The following is a 21,926-nucleotide window of genomic DNA, read 5'->3' on the forward strand; positions in this document are numbered from 1 at the left end:
CCTTTCTCGGTAGCAGTGCGTAAAAAGATCGGCTGGAAAGAGGAAAGCGTCAGGGATGAAATCTAAGATAGGAAAAATAGAAATCTGACAAGATGACCAGGAAAAACAGAGTCAAACTGAGAGTGGCCTCCAGAGGCCTCATTGGTGTGCTCACCCCAGGTCACGTGACCGCCTCCCTCAGGTGCTCCCCCTCTGGTGAGACAGGAGGAGGAGGAGGAGGAGGGGAGGGAGGTTAATAGTTTGTCTCTCTTAACCGGCTGGAAAGGGTGGAGGCAGTGTGTTGGCGTGTCGGAGTGGGAGGTCAATGGTTCACGTCCCTTTGTGTTAAGGCTCCGGGGTGAGAGACGACCGGGCAGGAGGGGTGAAGGGGTGAGGGGACAACACTGACAGCCATGAATTCTGCAACGAAAAGGGTTTGGAACTGGAAACATACAGGGAGAGTGATGAGAGGCGGCTGATATCCGAGCGAGCGGTGAGTTGATCTGAGGTGAACACTGTGGGCAGGTGACGGCGCCGCGGCTGTCAGCGCGTCAGTGTGTGTGGCGGCAAAGTGTCCTGGTAACACACAGATGAAGACACAAACGTGACTAAATCCATGTTGACCCATCACACTGTCGCCTGTGTGCGCGCGCGCGTGTGTGTGTCACTTCCGCTGATCAGGTGTGGCGGCTGGACCTCGCCTGTCCCCCCGTCAGCCGGTTACCGTGGCAATGGGAGCTGAGTTCTGTCCCCTTTTAGTGTCGAGCGGCGTGACGTCCCGTCAGGACGACTGACGGGTGTGTTTGTGTGTTTGTGTGTCTTCACGGCGGCTGAGTGACCCTGGCAGTCTGTCCCCGAGGATCAGCCTTTCCCTCATGACCTGCCGACCCACACACATACACACACACACACAAGTGCTACACACACACAGGTAAACACACACACCCAATGAAGCACAGATCGAACACACACCTTTGGGAACACAGATTAGAAAGAACATTTTCGCACAAAAAAGCACCTTCAGCTCAGGCACAAACACATCCCTCTCTCCCCCTAAAAACTAACCGTCCATGGCTCACCTGAACCAGACAGAAACCCTTGTGGGGTCCAGCCACATGTTCCCAAGAAGTCATACGGTCCTCTCAAGGATAGTGTTTTGTCAAGAATATATTCCCACAAAGCAGGATAAAGAAGCCTCCACACACACACACACACGTACACGTTTGTATTTGCTATTTTTGTGGCGATCACCCTTTCCCCAGCCTCTCACCCTAAACCTAACCATCCAAAACAAGTGGGTGACCTGGTGACCAGGACTCCAAACCAAACTGAAACCCAGTTATTATTGGCTACTTTTGAAGTCTTAATCCTCAAATTGAGGCTAAAACCTGTGGGAACCAGGAAAAAAACGCAATTGTCCCCGCAAGGAAGTGTTTTGTCAAGAACTGGTCGCCACAACGAAGGATAATGAAGCCTCCACAGACACACACACACACGCACTCTAGTCTCAGACAGGAAGCCGAGTCTCCAGGACGGCGGGAGGAAGTCGGGAGCGCAGCGGAGTCCCGGCCGAAGAGTGTCACAGCCAATCACCACTAGCGCCGTCACATGACTCGGCCGGCTCCCTAAACACTCCTGACAAGTCCCCGTGCGGAGGACTCCGGTGGACCGACCGCTCCGGGTCCTCCTGGTGCCTCCTGCTGGTCAGCTCATTGATCTCTGTCAGGATTGAATGTCAGACAGGTTCAAAGACGCTCTTCTCCCGCCATTAATAATTCACAGCGTCTGAATCATCAATAATAATTCTCGCAGCGCGATCGCTCCACCGCCGCGCGTCCCTCCTTCCCCTCTTCCTGCCGCGGGCCACTCGTCCTCTCCACACCTTACTCGCTCCCTCATATCTTTTTTTGCTTATTCAGAACAAGCTCTGGCCGCTTCACCAGGGTCACGTCTCCGCCCGCCTCCCCGGCGAGGGCACCTCCTCATGGGGCCTCTGCTTTTCAAACCCTGCCCTGGAAGGTCGACTGAACGAGTCAGAGCACTTTTGCTCCCAGAGACTTCGACGCGACTGATCATGTGACCGAGGCTTCACGCGTACACACAAGCAAGTGACCCACAAAGATGGAAACCAAAGACCGTGACATGAGTCCTGAACTAGTCATTCCGGGAGTCGGACTTGAGGAACTTTAAAGGGCCCTTTATGCTACCTTTACGTATGAAAATGTACCCGTCCTTTTCAAACAGTGCTACAGATCACATGCTTTCACATGTTCTTTACCTCGGTATTGCTGTTCAACCACCATACCCACCAGTGGGAGCAGCCCACAGTCAAAACTTTATGACCAACAACAACTCCAAAACAAACATGGCGACTGTGGATGAAGTACAGATAACGCTGACACAAAAGACGAAAGCAGAGTAACTATATCGCGACTGAAGGACGAAGAATTTCCACCGTTGTTGCCTCTTCTTCCTGTCTCAATAACGCTACATATTAGGTAGTGACGGAAACACTGCCCCCCATGGTTTGTGGTGGTACTGCGCCGTTGACCCCAAACTCGACGAGTCAGGCTCGCGGGTTAATGTGCCGACTCAGGCGCTCACGCATCTCCCGCTGTTGTCGTTGCAGTGAGAATTATAATAAACGCTCATCACGACTTGTTTCGGGGCCACGTCGAGTTCTAGCCGGCCGTTTTATAAAACATTAGCGTGATGAGTCTGGCAGCGACTCTTCCTGCTCATTTAACTGCGGCGATAACTCTGCCGCTGTCAATCACCTGCTCAAAAATGAATGAGGATGGACTGCGCGTCACCGCCAGGACGGTGTATATTTACTTTAATAGACGCAGTGCGGGGGGGGCAGAAAGCGTCTCTTAATGTACATGTAAAACTCTGCGGTGGGCCCAGGCCAACTGTAAGTGGTTGAGTGATATTGGCGGCGGGAGCGAGGAGGCGGCGGCGGAGGAGAGAAAGTGTCAGATTTAGGCATTTTCCTTAATGCTATAAGAGCTTATTGATATTTTGATTTTCGCCGGAGGATGCTGAGGCAGCTGCTTTTCACCCGTCTCGTTTACAGCCCACAGAAGGCCGGGAGGTTCATCTCATCGTGGAAAACTGTCGGAAAAAAAAAAAAAGGAAGCGGTCTCCGGGGAGCGCTGTCATGGCGGGAGACGGTGAGCGAGCCCGGCGTGAGAGCAGGGATCGGGTCATCTCGGGTCCGTCAGTTTCCAGACTCCTGTTGGAAGCGGACTGGAGAGCATCCTTCATGCTGCCGCCGAGCATTAGCGGGAAGAGACGCGGAGCTCTCCGGACACTCGGGAGGGAGGGAACTGAGAATCATCAGACGGAAAAAAACAGTCGACTTGAATTCTAACATGGTGGTGCTTTGATTCTTTGAATTTTTTTTTCTCTTTCACAGATTGTTTTTATTTGGAATGTATTTTATCTTTGTTAAGTGGCAGACACAACAGCGCCACCTGCTGGTCCCAGTGAGATCATTCTTGCAGCAATATTTCCAGAAAGCTCTTGAGGTCTGTGGAGCCAAGTTAGCAGGTTAGAAAGCCTTATCTCGAAGCCATAAACTGAAAGTCAACTACAGGAGCTGTGGTTAGTAAACTATGAGCTGTGATTGTTATGGGTTTCTGGAGACTTTCGTCTTTGTCGCTTCGAAGACTGGATGCCAGTTTGTTGCAAACACACCACTGAAGTGACAGTGATGAAGGGAGGTGCAGAGCAGCATGCAGGCAGACGACAGCTTAACACTGCCACACCAAAGGGTGGTCGAGGGAACCCAAGCAAATGTAGTCGTACCTAAGGGAGTTGAGGAAACGCACTTGCTTCCAATGGAGCAATGGAAACCCACCTTCCTGAGGAACACGTTGCCAGGTGGCCTCACTCTTGTTGGTTCAGACTTCAAGCAAAGGGTTTTTAAGACGTTTGAATCCACGAAGAAAAGCGGCGAAGGCCACCGGAAGGACCTGTTTACAGGCCCTGGCTCTAGAGGGCCCGGCCTGCTTCAAAATGTCAGCGTAAGCAGTGTGTGTGTGTGAGTGTGTAAGGGATATCCAACACCTAAGAGGACAGGCTCACCTGAGTCCGGTGCCAGTTTTCACTTCCTGTTCTTATCGATACCTGCTTCCCGTGATGGGGAGGGAAGTGGCCACACAGCACGGCGCGGCGGTGAAACCAGAGAGTGTTTGCACCGACGGGCTGAGAGTGTGTCGGCAGAATCAGCCTGCAAATAAATTATGAATGAGCACCATGGAGGGGAAAAGAGGAGGCGGGGAGGGAGGGCGGAAGGCGGTGGGGTTATCTGCTGTGTTTACTGCAACAGCTGGAGAGCACCGGGGGAGATTACTGTCACACACACACACACACTGTTGTTAGTTTCTTTCATGTCAAGAGTGGAGCCTCTGTCTCCTGGATAACGACTGAAGATCACAGATACAAATGGAATCATTTCCCTCTGAAGGTTTCCAGCAGGAGCTTCGACATGGCAGGTGGCGTAGGGGCCTTCGAGGACCCCCACATTCAGGTTTTTACCTGCTTGGAATTATGGAGGGCTACTCCTGCTGCTGCTGGTGGACTCAACAGTCCGAGAGACTTGGAATTCCAGGAGTCAGATCCACTTCAGGCTCAACTCAGAATGTGAAACTCAACCAGGCAGGCACTTGGGGACCTTTGAGGAGTCTGACAGTAAAGGTTTACTGATCCAGAATCAGCAGAGACTCCTGCTGTGGGGGGACCCGGTCACCACTCAGTGAGTCTTGGGTCTGAATAGAACATCAGAGGAAAAGTACAGACACGCCTGGATCCAGGAATCATTTTGATTTAAATGATTTCCGAGTCTAGAGCCGCAACCTGGAGACAGATTTGGGTCCAATCCACCTCCTGTGCAGAACCAGGGCCCCCACTTCCACACAAGTCATTTAGCTATTGGATACATTGGACACGCTTCATGTCGAGCCCCTCTCTCGAGTCACGGCCCTGACATGACTCAACAATCAAAGCATGGACACAAACACATCGGGTCAGAGGAGAAACGGATCTGTGACTCATGGATGAATCTCAAGATCCTCGGTGCATGGATCGATTCGGTTTCATGGATCGATGATAACCAGAGTCACTCGGAAGTCATCTTGCATGAAGCTATGGCTCTCTAAAACATGAGTGAAAGAAGAAGGCAATTTGTGGGACTTTGCCGTCGATGTTTCCTCCCTGGACTTTCTAGGAAAATCCGGAACCATAACCCAAACATCGGGGAGCAGAGCCGCTCTCAAAAGTGGTTCCTTAAAAGTGGGGGAGACTAAGCAGGGTGTCCTGAAAGGGGGAGATCGGTTTTGGATGCGGAGGTTTGGAGTGGGGACCTGTGCTAATTCTCCGTGTGGATCACCCACCGGAGGACAGGCAGAGAGGAGCGCCACAGCGAATTAGGGAGAAGAAGCCTCATTTGATCCATAATTGATCGTCTTGGTACGAGACGGCTGGGGAGCCCAACAGCCGCGGTCTGATCCTGATAACAAGCTCGGCACCGTGACCGCAGGTTGGAGAGAGTGGAGCGCTTCCCGCTCTTGATGTTTCCTTCTCTTTTCTCTTTTAATGAGTGTCAGAATGCAGGTTTTCTTTTTTAAGAACAGCGGGGAGGGCGAGGGGGATGGCGGGGGGGGGCGGGAACAAAACAACAAGAAAGCAGAAAAAGAGCAAAAGAACAAGCGTTTGTGATAAAGTGCTTACGGAGCATTTAGAGAGTTGCCTGCGTGTGTGTGTGTGTGTGTGAGTGTGCGTGCGATGTAGGGCGCCCTCCTGCAGGTTTACCTCACTGATCAGAGGAACGTCGCAGGTGAGCACGAGTCAATACTGATGATCATGTCTGACGTGAAACAAGCAGATTCCTAATGAGACGGCAGGGACTGACAAGTGTGAAGAGCAACAGACAGGTTTTCCAAGCCGAGGTCGTCCGGACGTCCGTCTCCTCAGAAACCTCCTGCGGGGTGAATGCCACGTGACCACGGCTCTGACCAGGGGCCTCCTCCCAGCTGGACGTGTTGAAGTCGAGGGTCAACGCACCAGTTATAATCGAGGGACGACTCTTCTCTCCTCCTTCCCTCCTTCCCAACTCTGATTTCTGACTATGTCTTCTTCTGTTGCATTGCTCTTTCTCCCCTGTCTTTCCCTCTACACTATTTTCTTCCTCTGTATTCTCGCCTCACTTTCTTTATCCCACCACCATATCTTATACACAGACCCTCCTCTTTTTAATCTATCCTTCACTCTCATCCTCCTTTCCTCTCCTCTCGTCCATCCTTCATGTCTACCTCTTCTCACCTCCCTCCCTTCTCTCCATCAGCGACCACCGGAGTCACCTCTGTCTGAACAGCTGGGACTCAGTTGTGAGAGCTGCGACTCAACCTGGTTGCTGCGGAGACAGCAAGTTTGTGCTTCAGTTCACAGTCAGAGATCCAAATCATTGTACCTCCAAGGTTCCTGGATCTTTCGGCTCCCTTGGCGGGAGTGCACGGGTTCGCCTGACTTCCTGTCCGGAGCTGACGGGTGCTAAATCCAGGCTGATTGAGCACCAAATAAAAGAAAGGCCGTCCCGCGGCAGCCATTAGATAAACGCTGAATAAAAACCTAAGTGTCATAATCGCCCGGGTGCGAATAAAAATGAAATGAAAACCTCACCGGACAGCCCTAACTGCCGCCTGGTATCAGCGCGACCAGGCCGGCGCAGTAAAGCCTTGCGTTTCCCCGCCGCCGTTTTACAGCGGGGCCTCCATCATAAACAGCATCTTAACGGTAATTAGACACGAGGTGATGGGAGAGCGGGAAGCCGGGCGAGAGGGCGGAATTGATCCGTGGGTCATAAACACGGCGGGGTCAGAATCATGGGCTTCTCCTCGGCTTGGTTAATGCAATTAGCCTGGCGTCGCTGCGCAGCTTCATAAACGCCCCCCGTGAGTCTTTGTTAATACACGCGGGACGTCGGCGGCGAATGACTCGCAGAGCAGCCAGTGTGTCAACAAGCAGGTGGAGAAATGATTCGATTTCCATTAGGAGCCGGAGAATGAGTGTGTGTGTGTGTGTGTGCGTGGACGTCCACGTCTGTGTGTGGCGTCAGAGGTGAATTAAAAGCGCATCGACTATGTGGCAGCTCCTGCGATATATTAGAGCAGTCTGCCAGCAGCGCGATTCGTCTTCTGCTGCACACGCCCACCTGAGCACACGCCCACCATAGAAGCACACGCCCACCTGAGCACACGCCCACCATAGAAGCACACGCCCACCTGAGCACACGCCCACCATAGAAGCACACGCCCACCTGAGCACACGCCCACCATAGAAGCACACGCCCACCTGAGCACACGCCCACCTGAGCGCACACCCACCTGAGCACACGCCCACCATAGAAGCACACGCCCACCTGAGCACAGGCCCACCATAGAAGCACACGCCCACCTGAGCACACGCCCACCTGAGCACACGCCCACCTGAGCACACGCCCACCATAGAAGCGCACGCCCACCTGAGCGCACGCCCACCATAGAAGCGCACGCCCACCTGAGCACACGCCCACCATAGAAGCACACGCCCACCTGAGCACACGCCCACCATAGAAGCGCACGCCCACCTGAGCGCACGCCCACCATAGAAGCGCACGCCCACCTGAGCGCACGCCCACCTGAGCACACGCCCACCTGAGCACACGTCCACCTGAGCGCACGCCCACCTGAGCGCACGCCCACCTGAGCGCACGCCCACCATAGAAGCACACGCCCACCTGAGCGCACGCCCACCATAGAAGCACACGCCCACCTGAGCACACGCCCACCTGAGCACACGCCCACCTGAGCACACGCCCACCATAGAAGCACACGCCCACCTGAGCACACGCCCACCTGAGCGCACACCCACCTGAGCACACGCCCACCATAGAAGCACACGCCCACCTGAGCACACGCCCACCTGAGCGCACACCCACCTGAGCACACGCCCACCTGAGCACACGCCCACCATAGAAGCACACGCCCACCTGAGCACACGCCCACCTGAGCGCACACCCACCTGAGCACACGCCCACCATAGAAGCACACGCCCACCATAGAAGCACACGCCCACCTGAGCACACGCCCACCTGAGCACACGCCCACCTGAGCACACGCCCACCATAGAAGCACACGCCCACCTGAGCACACGCCCACCTGAGCGCACACCCACCTGAGCACACGCCCACCATAGAAGCACACGCCCACCTGACCACAGGCCCACCATAGAAGCACACGCCCACCTGAGCACACGCCCACCTGAGCACACGCCCACCTTAGCGCACACCCACCTGAGTGCACGGGATCTGGGTCGACCCCTCGGTCACCACCCAGCCAGCCCTGCCTGAAACACCTCCAGAGGGAGGCCTCCAGGGGGCGTCCTCATGAGATGCCAACTCAACTGGCTCCTCTCAACATGGAGAAGCAGCAGCTCTACTCTGAGTCTCTCTCGAGTGACAGAACTCCTCACCCTATTTCTAAGGGAGAGACCTGCCACCCATCGGAGAAAACTCATTTCAGCCGCTTGTATCTGGGATCCTATTCTTTTGGTCATGACCCAAAGCTCATGACCATAGGTGATGGTTGGGATGAAGACTGATCGGGACATAGAGAGCTTTGCCTTTTGGCTCAGCCAAAAGGCAAAGCTCTCTATGGCTGGTTCATTCTATGTTTGTTCTTATTTTTTTTTTCCAACAGATTTATATTTGGCTTCTGAACATTGAATTATTTTATTTATATATTTATTTACATTTCAGTTATTTCCCCCGTCATTTTTAGGCTTTAATGTTAGAACTGTCCGTCTTAAAGTTCCCTGCTGTTGGCACGACCATCAGATTCATCGCAGCCTCAGTTGGTCCGTTGCCTTTGACAGTTCTGTGAGGATGGAGTCATGTGACTGAAATAAACGCCTCTCCAGCTGCGGCACTTTTTTCCCAACGCGATGGTGTCGCACCTCCGTTGACGCCGTGAGGATGCGGGAGCTGCTAATGAATTCACCTGAATGGCTGATTTGCTCCTGACGTTGGCCCCGGGGCCCTGTGTCACCCCCCCCCTCCACCACCACTGGTCTCTGCTCTGGGACTCCAGGTGACACAAAAGCAGAAGCTGCTCATTAATTAAAACTTCAGAGGATTACTTTCCCTCCCGACAGGAACCTCTGTTGGCGGGAGCAAGGTGAGAAGGAAATCAGAGCTAGCGGAAGGTGAGGAAAAGCAGGAGGATGACGGCGGTTTCTCCAGTGGCGGAGGCTCAGCCTGCCGCCGCTGATCCCTCTCTTCTCCAACAAGGGAAGATTTGGGCAGATTTCTCTTCCGTGTCTGGAGGAAAACATCCTTTTATCCCTCACTTGTGCCGTTTATCTCTCCTCTCTTCCCGCCGCAATCCTCGCACACCTTCACCAAAGCTGGGAGGACGGGAGAACCAGTTTGTCAAAGTCCCAGCTAGATCCTTTCAGACACACGCTACACGCTTGAGTTTGTCAAGCTGAAGTGGGAGTTCCAAGAGTTCCATTTGCCCTTGTGTTTTTTTAAGGCTGTGTCCAATGATTCGGTTTTAGAGAGTCACTGTTGTGTTATCGCCACCCACTGATGAGTCGAGTTCATTGCGATTGTCTTCGAGCCTCGGTTGGTTCCTAGTCTGAGTCGCTTCTAAGGGTTTGTTTCTGAATTGGTTGTTTAGTGTGACACAAACGCACACAGTCAGTTGAGGTGCGAGTCCTCTCTCTCTCTCTCTGGTCACCGCAGCGATGCTTGTCTGTGTTTGTGCGTCTGGTCCCGTCACCCCCCCTCCACCCCCAGCTCTCCTCCCCCCCGGTGAAGCAGCGGTGTCATTTGCTCAGTCTTATGATGTCGTCACGGTGATTTGGTGGCAAGTGCCGAGGACCTCTCGCCAATCCTCCTCTTCCAAACGTCGCTCCGCCAATTCCTCGTCCCCCTGCTGTTTGCTGACCCCCCTCCCCCGTCCCCACTCTTCCTCAGCCCTCTCTCCCAACACTCATCCCTCAGTGGTCAGTGCGGGAGGAAGAGCTGCTGACGAGGCCGGCAGAGGTAACAAGCTTACCTGCGGATAATCTCCTAAGAGAAATTTCAAGGGAGGAAAATAAGAGAGCGGGAGAAGGCGGGAGACGGCGAGAAACTTAGCAAAGTTTTTAGTCCCAGTCTTGCTGCGGCAAGCACTTCCCATTCTCCCGGCTAACTTCCTCTCTGCGGTCAAGCGCTCGCTTGCTGTCACAATGGCCTCCGTGAGGAAGAAGGGGAGGAAGTTTGGACCCAAACTCTCAGAGTTCACCAACTCACCGGCAAAAACCAAGTCTCATCAGATTCTCTCTCTGGCTTCACACATATATACTGAACTCGCAGTGAAGGGACGAGTCTCTGGATAAGGACCAGTGGAGCAACATTCCACCCTTACAGCACTGACAGTTTCCACTTCACCCAGGTCAAGGGTGACCTGAGACACCTGATTTCACAGACTAGTTTGTCTTTATTCATTTATTTGTTGTGGCCCAAAAATGCCAGATTTTGCATGTGATTATTTTTTTATTTGAAGAACCTCCCTAAAAAGAACTAGTAAAATAGCTCGTGTCTGTGTTAGCCAAATAAAGCTCCAGGCTGCAATGGCTTCAACAAAAATAATTATTAGTTCCACAGTGGAGAAATTCAATGCTTTATTTGCAAAAAGCAATGAGTGTTTCAAGAGGTTTCTGGGCAGACAGCATGTAGTGAGCGCTTGTTTTGTTCCGGAGCTCCTCACAAGGGCGGGGCCTGACGGAGGTTTGGATGGGCGGAGTCTGAGAGGTAAAGGTGTGTGTGAGCGGCTCATTCAAACAGTAGCTGCTGCTCTGTTCCACAGGGTCGGGATGTAGAGGGTCAGAAGCAGCCTGGAGAGAGATGGATCTGGAGGTCGGCCATGTTTGTTTGTCTGCACCACAGAGTGCGGGTGACTGCGCGCTGCACCAGTGAATCCAAAACTAAAGAGAACTAATCTTTCCCTCATAACACTGATCAAGGAAACTTCCATAAACCTCTGAAGGTCAGGAGATGGTCAACGACCACGACATAAACCACCAGTAGCCAATCAGCAGGGATTAGGTTTTCATGGTTTGGGACTTGGACAAACAGGATATTTATGTGAGAGCAGTTATATATAATGCACCTATCCCAAGTTTGTTTGCAGGGTGTCTGAGAGCTTGTTCCAATGAAAACTTTTCAGCTCAAAAATAAACTTGTGAGAAGACTTTTGAGTTCTGGATTCAGTTTGGGCCCAGCCTTGGACTTGGTCTCGCCTGTTCAAAGACTTGGTCCTCACCGAGTCTTGAGTAAGCAGGTCTCGATGACAAACCAACAGTCCTGGTGGCCAGACTCGGGCTCGGGTGGTTCATTGAAAGTCTGAAGCGCAGGAGACAAGATAAAACAAACTCCAATGGGGCTTTGAACATCCTGCTGACGGTGAAGAGATGGTCAAGATTACAACTGCACTGAAGTTCGTTTGGCTGCTGCATTCTCCTCCAAACAGGTCCTAGCAGAGACCCTGAGGATCCGGAGCCCCCCGTCGAGTTAGCACAACCTCTGCTCCCCCATGATCTGTTGCTCAAGGGCAGGCAGCATGGACACACCAGTCAAATGCCTGAATTCATCAGAGAACTTCTGGAGGAAATGGACAAGGTCCGTCTTCGCATTGGGTCACAGACTGGTTTTCTGAAGGAGCAGGACATGAGTTGGGTTCACTTTTTTCTCTTCAATTTGAGGATGGAAACGTCAAATAACCGGGTCATTATCATGGAGTTTTGTTTGGTTGAGAGTCCTGGTTCTGGTTAGCCATGTATTTGGATGGTTAGGTTTAGGGGGAGATGTTGGGGGAAGCATGAAAGTCAGTGAGGTGTCCCCACAAACATCGGCCTGCAAGTGTGTGTGTGTGTGTGTCTCTCTTTTAATCAAGGCCGACTTTAATGAAGTGTCTCAGTGCATCAGTTTCATTAGCACATTCACTCAAATCAATACGCTCTTGTGTATTCAAGCAATTCAATGAGAACGTAAACCTGGAGCGGAGAGGTGTGTTTCTGTTTGTGTGTGTAGGAAAACATTTTCATTCCCAGTCAGTCCACTTGAGGTCTGCTTCACGAGTGAGCGTGAGGATCGAGCGTCTTCAGGTGTCGAGAATCTGAGGCCAAAAAAGAGCTGAGCCAGAACACAGTGCTCTCTGCTGAGTGGTGGGATTCTCTGGAGTTTTCCCCGACCGGATTCTCTTATGGCGGGTATTGTCTTGAGACAAAACTCTTTCAGCACAGAAGTCCGAGATGTGAACACAAGGGAGTCAGGATTTGGCCGCTGGCTTGATCCCGGCTGGAGAGCTGCACCTCGTCTCGGGGAAACTCTCCACAAGCTTCTCACCTCAGGTGACTCGGTGCACATGCCAGAAACTACATGTACAGCACGATTCCACACAAACATGATGGATACTGGGCAGTAAAGGGTCCGATCGCTTCAGACTGGACAACATCATTCAAAAACTTGGCAAACTCCCAGAACACTGAGGTGCGAAGCCCCATCATCAATTCGCATCTCAGGTGAGGACGACCCGTGGTGTTAAGAATTGACATCGAGAGAAGGTCAAGCCGACGGCGGTCGCGAGACTGATGACGACTTCCTTGAGGCGTGTTTTGTCGTGGGTCACAAAGCAGCTATTCTGCGCAGAGTGCCGCCAGCTGAGGAGGATAAAGGGACATGGCCTGAGGCGCAGAGGTGCGAGGCTGCGGAGCAGGGGGCGCATCGGACTCTGGCCACCCGAGACTGAACCCGCAGTGTGAAAGCGCCCTGAGAGAGAGAAGCTGAGTCGACTTGGTCCTGGTCAGGATGTGCCTCTCCAGTGAGGCAGCTGCACCCGGGACGTTCCATCTAGTTTCAGTCGACAATAGACCTTCATGTTAGAATCAACAGTTGCAGCAGCACTGGAGCACCGCACGCCGATGGATCTCCAAAACGGCGAGTGTTCAACTGCGCCGTTGACGGCTGTCAATCACTTGACTCCGGGCCGTCGCGCGGCCCCGCGCTGATTAGCCGCCGACCGTTTAATGAATTAGCCTCGGCACTTAATTATGACAAACCACATTATGGCCGCGGCTGCTGCAGGTTGTGTTCGGTAACAATTTGATTTGAGCGAAAGTGGGGGTTGGGGGGGAGAGGTGGGGGGTGATATTGAGCGGAAAGAGACATATGATGAGATTAACAATAATCAGAGCGGTGGGAATAGCCCGTGACCAGCGGGGGCGGGGGCGGGGGGAGGGCTGAGCGACGGCCTGTGATGGATCAAATTAGGTTTTTCTCTTCTCATTAGGGTCCGGAGAGCAAAGTGATACCGAAGTGTGTTTGCACGGGTGAGTGTGCGCCGGGCTGGATGGGGATTTAATCCACTCGATGCGTCTTTATCTTTTCACTGCCATAACCACCTGATCTGCCTTCTCCCTCTGCGGTCAGGGGAAGAACCGCGGAAGAAAAGGGTTCGTTCAGCGCAGGGCGCCCACCTCCGACGCCCCCGGTATGGGACAGTCTGGATGACTGACACCGAAACTGCTAGGTCTGAATGGAGGACGTCTGCCGCAACCTCACCTTCATCACTCCAGACAGAGGTGCGGCCTGGAGTTTACCGGTCCTCAGATGCTTCTGCGTGGATGGATGGATGGATGGATGGATGGATGGATGGATGGATGGATGGATGGATGGATGGATGGATGGAAGGATGGATGGATGGATGGATAGACGGTTGATCACAGGATCAGTGGCTCAGTGGTTGGATGAGTTGTTCGATTGATGAACGTGTGAATGAATGGCAAGACCGGTGGCTGAATTATGAGTGAATGGATTACTGATAGATGAAGGAGTGAGGCGAAAAATGACGATGAAAAGCAAGTGAATGGATGATGGTAAAGAGAGGAGTGGGTGCACAAATGGAAGAGTCTGTTGTAAGGATGGATTAGTGGATGAATAGATGAAAGGATGATCTGACGGGTTGATGAATGGATGAACGTGTGGAAGAATGGCAAGACCGGTGCGTGAATTATGAGTGAATGAGTGAACTGATAGATGAAGGAGTGAGGTGAAAAGTTAGCAATGAAGGTGTGGATGAATGGTGAAGGCTGCAAGAGGTGAATGGGTGAACGGATGGAAGAGCGCGTTGTAAGGATGGATTAGTGGATTATAGATGAAAGGGCGAGCTGATGGGATGAATGGATGAACGGGAGGATGGATGGATTGGTTAGAGCATTGGCTGCTAGAGAGGGGGGTTGGTGGTCGGTGGACAGATGATGGGTTAGTAGGTGAGTGAATGGTTGAATCAACGGCAGCCATCTTCCCATACGAGTCTTTAAACATCATGAATTCATAACTACCACCAACATTCCCAGCAACTGTGTCCAACACCGGCAGACAACAGAGGCTTTCCATGGGCCCAGAGGAAGCAGAGCAGAGTCCTTCTCCTCTGCAGAATGAGGGAGGCTCTGCTGAAAGTCTTGGGGCCTGGAGCTGGGGTGATCAGACACGATGCGTCACAGCGACACAAAAGCAGGCCTCCGTCACTTGCATGCCTCTTACATGAGTATTTCCCTGACAAAGAGCTGGTGTGGCAAAGCTGCTGAAAGCTGTTTGAGGAGGGATGAAGTATGTAAAAGCTGAATTTCGTTACACTGGCGCGCGAGCGCCGGACCCCGCGGCCACCGCGCAATATGATAATGCCGGCGTGAATGACGGGGGAGTGGTGAAATGATGAATTATGATAAGTACGGCCATAGCATCGGCATGAAGAGGGGGAATCGGCAGGCTAACACACCGTGTGACAGTCGGGGTGTGTGAGACCCCCAACATCACAGACCAGAGAGGACGTGAAGGCTCTGCCTGCAGGCGGGACGGGGAGGGAAGGGAGGGCCCAGACACTTATATTAACCCAGGAATCCCCCCCCTCCTTTCTGACACCCAGAGTCTGATCTCAGCAGCTCACTCCAGGCAGATTAGCGTAGCAGGGGCCCCAAACAGAGAAGACATATTAGCTCAATGCTGCCCGGAGACGATAACATCCCTCAACGCCACGCTCACACACATTTTATTGCTCTAAATCGGCGCCATACCAGCGGTTTGGCTGAGGAATGTCACCCCGGATCAGATGGTCACACTCTGTCGTTCAGGGGAGACTCAAACTAGAACCCAGAGAAGCCATTTCAGGTCAGGGATGACCCAGGAGAGTGGGCCTGAGGGCCTCTTTACCTCAGCCGCTGCCCCCTCGACCCAACCAAGCAAGCAAATGGGTGCAGTCATTTTGAACTGAACTGAACTGAACTGAATGAAAAGCTCAAGCTATTTTGAAGCCTAAAAAACAAGCGAATAATTTAATATTGCAAGAAAACATTCTGAATCACTTGAGCGACAACAGATACATTGTCACCACACGCCTCTATTCCCACTTTCATTGAAAGTCAAAGATGAACATGTTTGTCAGGTGAATCTGTGGGGACGGACGGAGCCGTCGCTGCGGCGCAGAAGGTGCTTATATTGAGGGATTGAAGCTGATATGTGTGATTCGGGCTCAACAGTGACACATGCAAAAACACACCTCTCCCCTTCGCCCCCCACCTCCTCGCTGTGGTTTGGGTTCCCTCAGGAAGAGTCAGACACATAATCCAGCTTGTTAATTGGCCACCAGTGAGTCAGATACACACAAGTATGTACACGTGTTCACACACACTGGCGCACACATTAAGACGCATCCGACTGGAGGATCAGGAATCACCGGTGAGAAATGAAGTTTGCTGCACTCAGTCAGAGCCCAACCTGGAGACATACAGGTTGTTTTGGGAGGGGGTATCTATTTTTTGGGGTCATCTGAGCCTCCTTTTTCTCTGGTTATCCCGTTTGGTTTTTCTGTTCTTTGCACAAATAAAAGTCTTCATTTCCTCACATTTAGATTTTTATATTCTCCCGCACCAAAAATGTGTTTAGAACATCTAAGGTGTTTCCATTATTTTGTCCAACCCCTGTAGTAGATAGTTTGTTTGGGAAGCATTAAAACTCGTCGTTTGTTTGCAATGTTCACTGCATTTGGGCTTTTAAACATTTGATAAGTAAGTGAAAAAGCGTCTCCGAGTTGACATCCAGGGTAGCTGATCCTGAAGTTGGTTCACAGACTGAGAAATCACTCATTAAAATGCACAACCAGCAGATGACTTCATGGTTTTTCAGGTTTAAAATGGACGTAAGTCGCTCGTGCTGATGCCCGGGTTTAACTAGCCCAATGTCAGAAGGACAAATATAACCTTTGTTTTACCGTGGTTCCACGGTTTTATGATGGTTTCATGGGGATAACAGGACCTCAAGAACCTTGGAGAACACAGCGACAGGAGGAGGAGAGCACCAGCATGTCGGTAAGTGAATGGTGAGTTCGAAAATTACTGTCACTTCCAGGCTCGTCCTCTTGTCTGTTGTCGCAGGGGCAGCAGCCGCAGTTAAGAACTCTGTCTGAACCAGAGGCATCATGTCTCCAGCCGGGATTTCATCACAGTACATCTTTAGACGTCATATTTCAATACACGACTGACAGGTGTCCGCGACCATGACGACTGATGCTGTCGCTCATCTGACTGAAACACTTGTGAAAGTCGCACACAGGCTCCTCCCCCTCCCTCCCCTTAGCCTGCCAGGTCATCCTGCTGAGCACAGCACTTTTCGGGACACCGCTACGAGCACATGAGTGCTTCTATTTATATGCAAATCTCATTCATCTGTCCATCCCTGGAATAATTGAGGATCTATGAGCGCTATCGAGCGACGTCGTCTCAGGTGTTTGTTCATCTCCTGGATTTAATTAAGAAACATCGAGCCACAGGTCGACACCAGCGGATCACTTGCGTGTCGCTGTGGCGGAGGTCGCGGGGTTTGCCGTCCGTGGTAGCGAAGACGACAGTGGTGGCCTCCAGCGACCTGCAGGCTGATCGCAGGGAGGAAGTGACATCATTTCCACATCAGCTTGGATAAAAACACGTTTTTACTTTCACTGAATTGAGAGAATCGCTTCGTGACTCTAGCTTAGTTTTCCTCAGGTGGATTTTATCCAGTACGTCAACCCTATGTGAAACAGGAAATTGCTAAATTTGCTTGTGCTTGTGACCATCGCTCTCAGGTTGTAACTCTGACTGGACGTTTGAGGCTCGTGAAAAGCTCATCCAAACCCATACCACCATGACTGTCAGGTGTGTCTCTGACAAGCCTATCCCAGCTACCCAGGGTGAAAGGCTGAAACACTCTAGGTACCAGTCAATCAACAACTGGATTTGTTATGAGGTTTTATATGCGTAGTCGCTGTTCTGAAATAAAGAAACTTTCATAAATACAGTTTACACAATGGCTTCATGATGGCAAACAGAAGAAACAGCGCAGGTAGCACAGGAGTACAGACTGCAACTGAAGCGCATCTTCTCTGCAGATAGGCTCAGTCATCCGGTAGAGACTGTGTGTAGCACTGCCCCTCCACATTTAGACCCAGTAGCTGAGGTGACGAGGAGGAGGTCCTGACGGGTTACAAGGAGTCGAGATCCAAACGACTCTCACTCAAGTCAAGATAACTAAGGTTTTCCTTGCTCTTATTTCCCAAAAGGCGTTGGGATCTACTTCCTGTCTGAGCTCAAAGGTTTGACAGCTGAGGGAGGGAGATGCGCCTCGGAATATTCCAGAAATGCAGCTAGAGAAGAGCGGCGTCTCCAGCTCCCAGAGGCAGGAGAAGTGTGATTTATTATCGTCCATGTTTCTGCCGGATACAATGAAAACACACAGGAGCAATGTCATGCGGTGACCCGTACATATGTTTCTGTGTTTGTGTGTGTGTTTGCACATCTGTGCAGTCAAGGCCCGCCTCTGCTAACTCAGCAGCTTCCTCATGTAGAACAACAAAGGGAGATATTCCTGCACACAGACCGTGTGTGTGTGTGTGTGTGTGTGTGTGTGTGTGTGTGTGTCATAAAGACAGAGAGTGTTTCGGAACACTACATTTATTGAAGCCAAACACACTTTGCTCATCAGTTAGGTCAAAGGTCAGCCATTATTTACGTGCATCACGGCGGCTCAGACCAGAGTCTCTTCCTGCGCGTCTGACATCTCCTCCACAGGAGCTGGGAGCAGCTCTCTCCACACCCCCACACCCACAACAACACACAGCATCATCAGCGTCGCAACACTGAGCAGCACGGACCTCAGCAGATGGTGATCAAGCTCTGGCTCTCCGAACATCACCAGGGTCTCAGATCGGAACACGCAGAGACCATTTCTCAACACCACACACCAGAACTGAGCACTGTCCTGCACAGAGACGTTCCCGATCACCAGCCTTGTGCCGGAGAGATACATGTGTTCGGGTTGTTGATACTCATAGATAATAAAGACTCGTCCTTTGCTTCTGTTGCACCTCAGGAACCAGAGGACCTTATCAGTCTGACTCCAGTCCACACAGGGGAGAGTGAGGTCCTCCCCTCCAGTGAAGAGCACCGCAGCAGCAGGCTCAGGACATACGTACAGGTGATAGTACTCATGAAAGATGATCATGTAGATTCAAGATGGCGCCGACCAAGGCTTGGAATTATCGTGCATGTTATTTTGTTTATTTTTGTGTTTTGGAAGGTCTGATCGTCAACTGTAAGCCGTTTTACTCCCCACGTGAGTTCGCTTCATTCATTCTGGCTGCCGTATATATCCCGCCCAGCGCGGATGGACGCTCGCGGATCAGGTTCTGCATGTGGAGCGAACTTTCCCGGACTCTCCTGTGATGGTGCTTGGTGACTTCAACAAGGCGACTCTGAGTGAGGAGCTTCACAGGTGCAGGCAGGTTGTAAAATGTCCCACCAGAGAGCAGAGCGTGCTGGATCACTGTTCCTCATCGCTCCGCAACTCTTATACCGCCCTCCCTCGAGCTGCACTGGGTCTCTCTGACCACTTGATGCTTCATCTTGTTCCCACATACAAGCAGAAGCTGAAGCTGGCAAAGCCTGTGGTGAGGAGCATGAGGATCTGGACAAGTGAAGCTAGAGAGGAGCTGCTGGCTTGTATGGAGACCACAGACTGGGAGGTGTTCAGGGCTGCGACCAATAATCTGGATGAATATACAGACACTGTGACTTCATGGATCAGCTACTGTGAAGAGTGCACAGTTCCAACGCGCACCAAGGTGAGTTATGCAAATGACAAACCTTGGTTCACAGCTAAACTCAACCAGATCAGACGGGAGAAGGAGGCAGCTCGCAAGAGTGGGGACAGGAAGTGCTACAAAGAGCTGAAGTATGGGTTTCAGAGGGAGCTGAAGAAAGCTAAGGCCGCATACTCTGACAAACTCACGCAGCAGTTCTCAGCCAATGACTCGGCTGCGGTGTGGAGAGGGCTCAAGGTGATCACTAACTACAAGCCACGTGCCCCCCACACTCTGAAGAACCTCGCTCTTGCACAGGACCTGAACAACTTCTACTGTCGCTTTGAGCAGCCATTTTGCACCAACACCTCTGTGGTCTCTCCAGCCCCATGTTCCACTTCACAACAAAGGACTGTGCTGTCTCTTAGTGACACAACTGAGACGAACGATGTCACTGAGACAGCAAAGTCGATCACAGTCACTCTTGATGAGCCACCCCCTCACCTCCCCCCTCTTTCTCTTGACATCATGGAGCAGGACGTGCTCACTCATCTCCTGGTTGTCACAGATGAGGAGAGTGGAGTTCCTCTCCAGCGTTGCCCCGGGTCCAGCACTGCTCCAGGTACTGACCCGAGTGGGAAACAGCCAGATCTGTTAGCCGATAATAGGAGGCGGAAGAGTTCCACAGGAGCTGCTTCCGCTCACTGGTCCATCTGGAGACGGAGCAGAAATCAGCGGTGTCGTCCAGGTGGAAGTCATTGACGCTCCCTGGTGTCAGGATGACCTCAGCGTGGATGTTGGACATGAGCGCCAGCAGCAGCAGCCATGCAGCCATGGCGTCGAGTGAGAGGGACTCAGCTCTGACAACAGCGTCATGTTCGCAATCTCCACACCATCAGTAGCTCCATGCGACCGAAGATTGGATCAGGAGGAGGCTGCAGCTCACTTCCTGTTGGCTTTATCAGGTGTGAAGCGTGGAGGAAATGAACATCAGCTGACAGCGCTTGTGTATGGGACACCATTCTTGGAAACACACCTACTTGTTGGGACATTTTGCTTGATGGGAACATTAGAGGTTAAGCCTCCATTTAAGGATTAAGGCGTCAACATGATTGGGATTAAGTTTGATCATGAGGAGTCCTGGTTCAGGCGAGCCATTTGTTTTGGCTGCTCAGGCTGGGGACAGCACTGTCACGGAAATGTCCCCACAAAGACAGCGGTGTGTGTGTTCGGGGGTATTTACCGGCCGGCCAGTGTCTCACTGGCACATAATGACTGGGATGGTTTCGGCACTCGCAGGATTTATCGCCGCTTTTGACGCCACTTTCCTTCTAAATTACAGCTGCGGCGTGAACAATGAGGCGGCCTGCGAGTCAGAGTCCCACGGTCCGACGCCCCCACCTCCCCTCACACCTTCTGCTCTCCATCTCAGCCTGACTCGTCCTCGATTCAGGTCACAGCAGCTGTAGCCTCCTCGTGTGCTGTTTCTGCTGAAAGCCTCAGACATCTTCAGAAGCCTCTCCAACCTCACAGCAGGTGCTCCACCTCTCTTCACCATCCGCTGGTGACACCTTCATCATGAACCTCATCTCTTGTCCTCTTCTTTATCTCCAACATTCTTGGTCCAAAGTCTGACCTTTTTCTTTGTCCCAATGAAGGTATCTCCAACAACCTAGAAAGTAGAAGAAAGGCGACTGCACGAGCAGCAGCCAGTTGGGCAGCTCCTGTTCTTCCTGAGCTTTTTCAGTTTTTCTGTCCTGTTTGTGTGTGGATTTGCTGGACAGTGATAACCCAGCATTACATGCTAACACCATGCTACAAAGACGGGACCAGCACCAACGACAGCGAGCTGGTGGCAATGGTCCTGCATCGGTGGGAGAGTGTAACACGATGCTAGTCACGGAGCCGTGGCTAGCAGCGGATGCGACCGTCGTACGGGTTCCAGCTCTCTGTCCAAGGCTGGGTAACTCCTCCAGAGACGGACTGATCCACTCTCACTGCATGGGGGAGCGACTCGGTCGGTGCGGAAGACAGTGGTGGACCCTAACTGGACTCAGTGTTCATTGTTGGGCATTTTGGAGATTTCTACACATTCCTCTTGCACTTTATCATGTGTTATTTTGTTAGTTTTACGTATATTTCATTTTTATTTTTGGTTACGATGCTGATTTTGCTTTTTCTAAAATGGTTTTCTTTGCTTTCATGTTGAAATGCTGCCATAACAACCAAAATTTACCAATTGTGGGAAGAGCAAATCCAAACTAATCCAATATAATGTATTCCAAAATAATAAAATACTTTACATTAAGTATAAAATACTTTACATTTCAGTGAGGTTTCATGGCAGCCCTCCAAGTGACCCTCCTTCCTGAGCAGTCTCCAGTCAGAAGCCGGTCAGATCGAAGATCCTTTATATTACCATGATGTTTCTGAATGTGAAATCTGAAGTCAGGATAGCACACACTTCAGCGTCTGGTTCGCTTCCGGGGAGCGTGGTCTGTTTCAGTTCCATTCCTAGCTTCTAATACGAGGCTTTGTTGACGTGTTGTGACCAGAGAATCCCAGCTTCTTTGTCCTCCGACCGGTCTTGGACTCAGAGGCCATCAGTGTCACCCCGCCGCGCCGCCGCCTCGTCCGCCGTTACCAGCGGATAAGCACTTTTCCGCTGATTGGTTTAGCCCGAGTCTCTTAATATCATATTGATGATAATTTCCCTGTAATGCGCCATTTGCACTAATTGTGATGCAGGGAGTG

General features: G+C 51.7%; 1 protein-coding gene across 8 annotated transcripts; it reads left to right on the plus strand.

The window, feature by feature from the left end:
- Positions 1 to 18,095: 18,095 nt before the first annotated feature.
- Positions 18,096 to 21,490, plus strand: LOC128752706 (uncharacterized). Of its 8 annotated transcripts, none has more exons than XR_008413697.1 (2): positions 18,096 to 20,708; positions 20,831 to 21,490. XR_008413697.1 is itself a non-coding variant. In XM_053854236.1 (2 exons), the coding sequence occupies exons 1-2, from the start codon at positions 18,816 to 18,818 to the stop codon at positions 19,932 to 19,934; spliced, it is 978 nt and encodes a 325-aa protein (XP_053710211.1). In that variant the 5' UTR covers positions 18,096 to 18,815; the 3' UTR covers positions 19,935 to 21,490. The 8 variants fall into 8 exon arrangements, 5 of the variants coding, with proteins under 5 accessions (XP_053710211.1, XP_053710220.1, XP_053710229.1 ...); XR_008413698.1 differs by having other exon boundaries at positions 18,096 to 20,137; positions 20,515 to 21,490; XR_008413700.1 differs by having other exon boundaries at positions 18,096 to 19,214; positions 20,515 to 21,490.
- Positions 21,491 to 21,926: the final 436 nt, after the last annotated feature.

The sequence above is a fragment of the Synchiropus splendidus genome, chromosome 1, assembly GCF_027744825.2.
Source record: "Synchiropus splendidus isolate RoL2022-P1 chromosome 1, RoL_Sspl_1.0, whole genome shotgun sequence".
NCBI classification, from domain to species: Eukaryota; Metazoa; Chordata; class Actinopteri; order Syngnathiformes; family Callionymidae; genus Synchiropus; species Synchiropus splendidus.

Coding starts and splice junctions, on each gene's coding strand:
- LOC128752706 (XM_053854220.1), top strand. CDS start 18,816: ATGGTGCTTGGTGACTTCAACAAGGCGACTCTGAGTGAGGAGCTTCAC.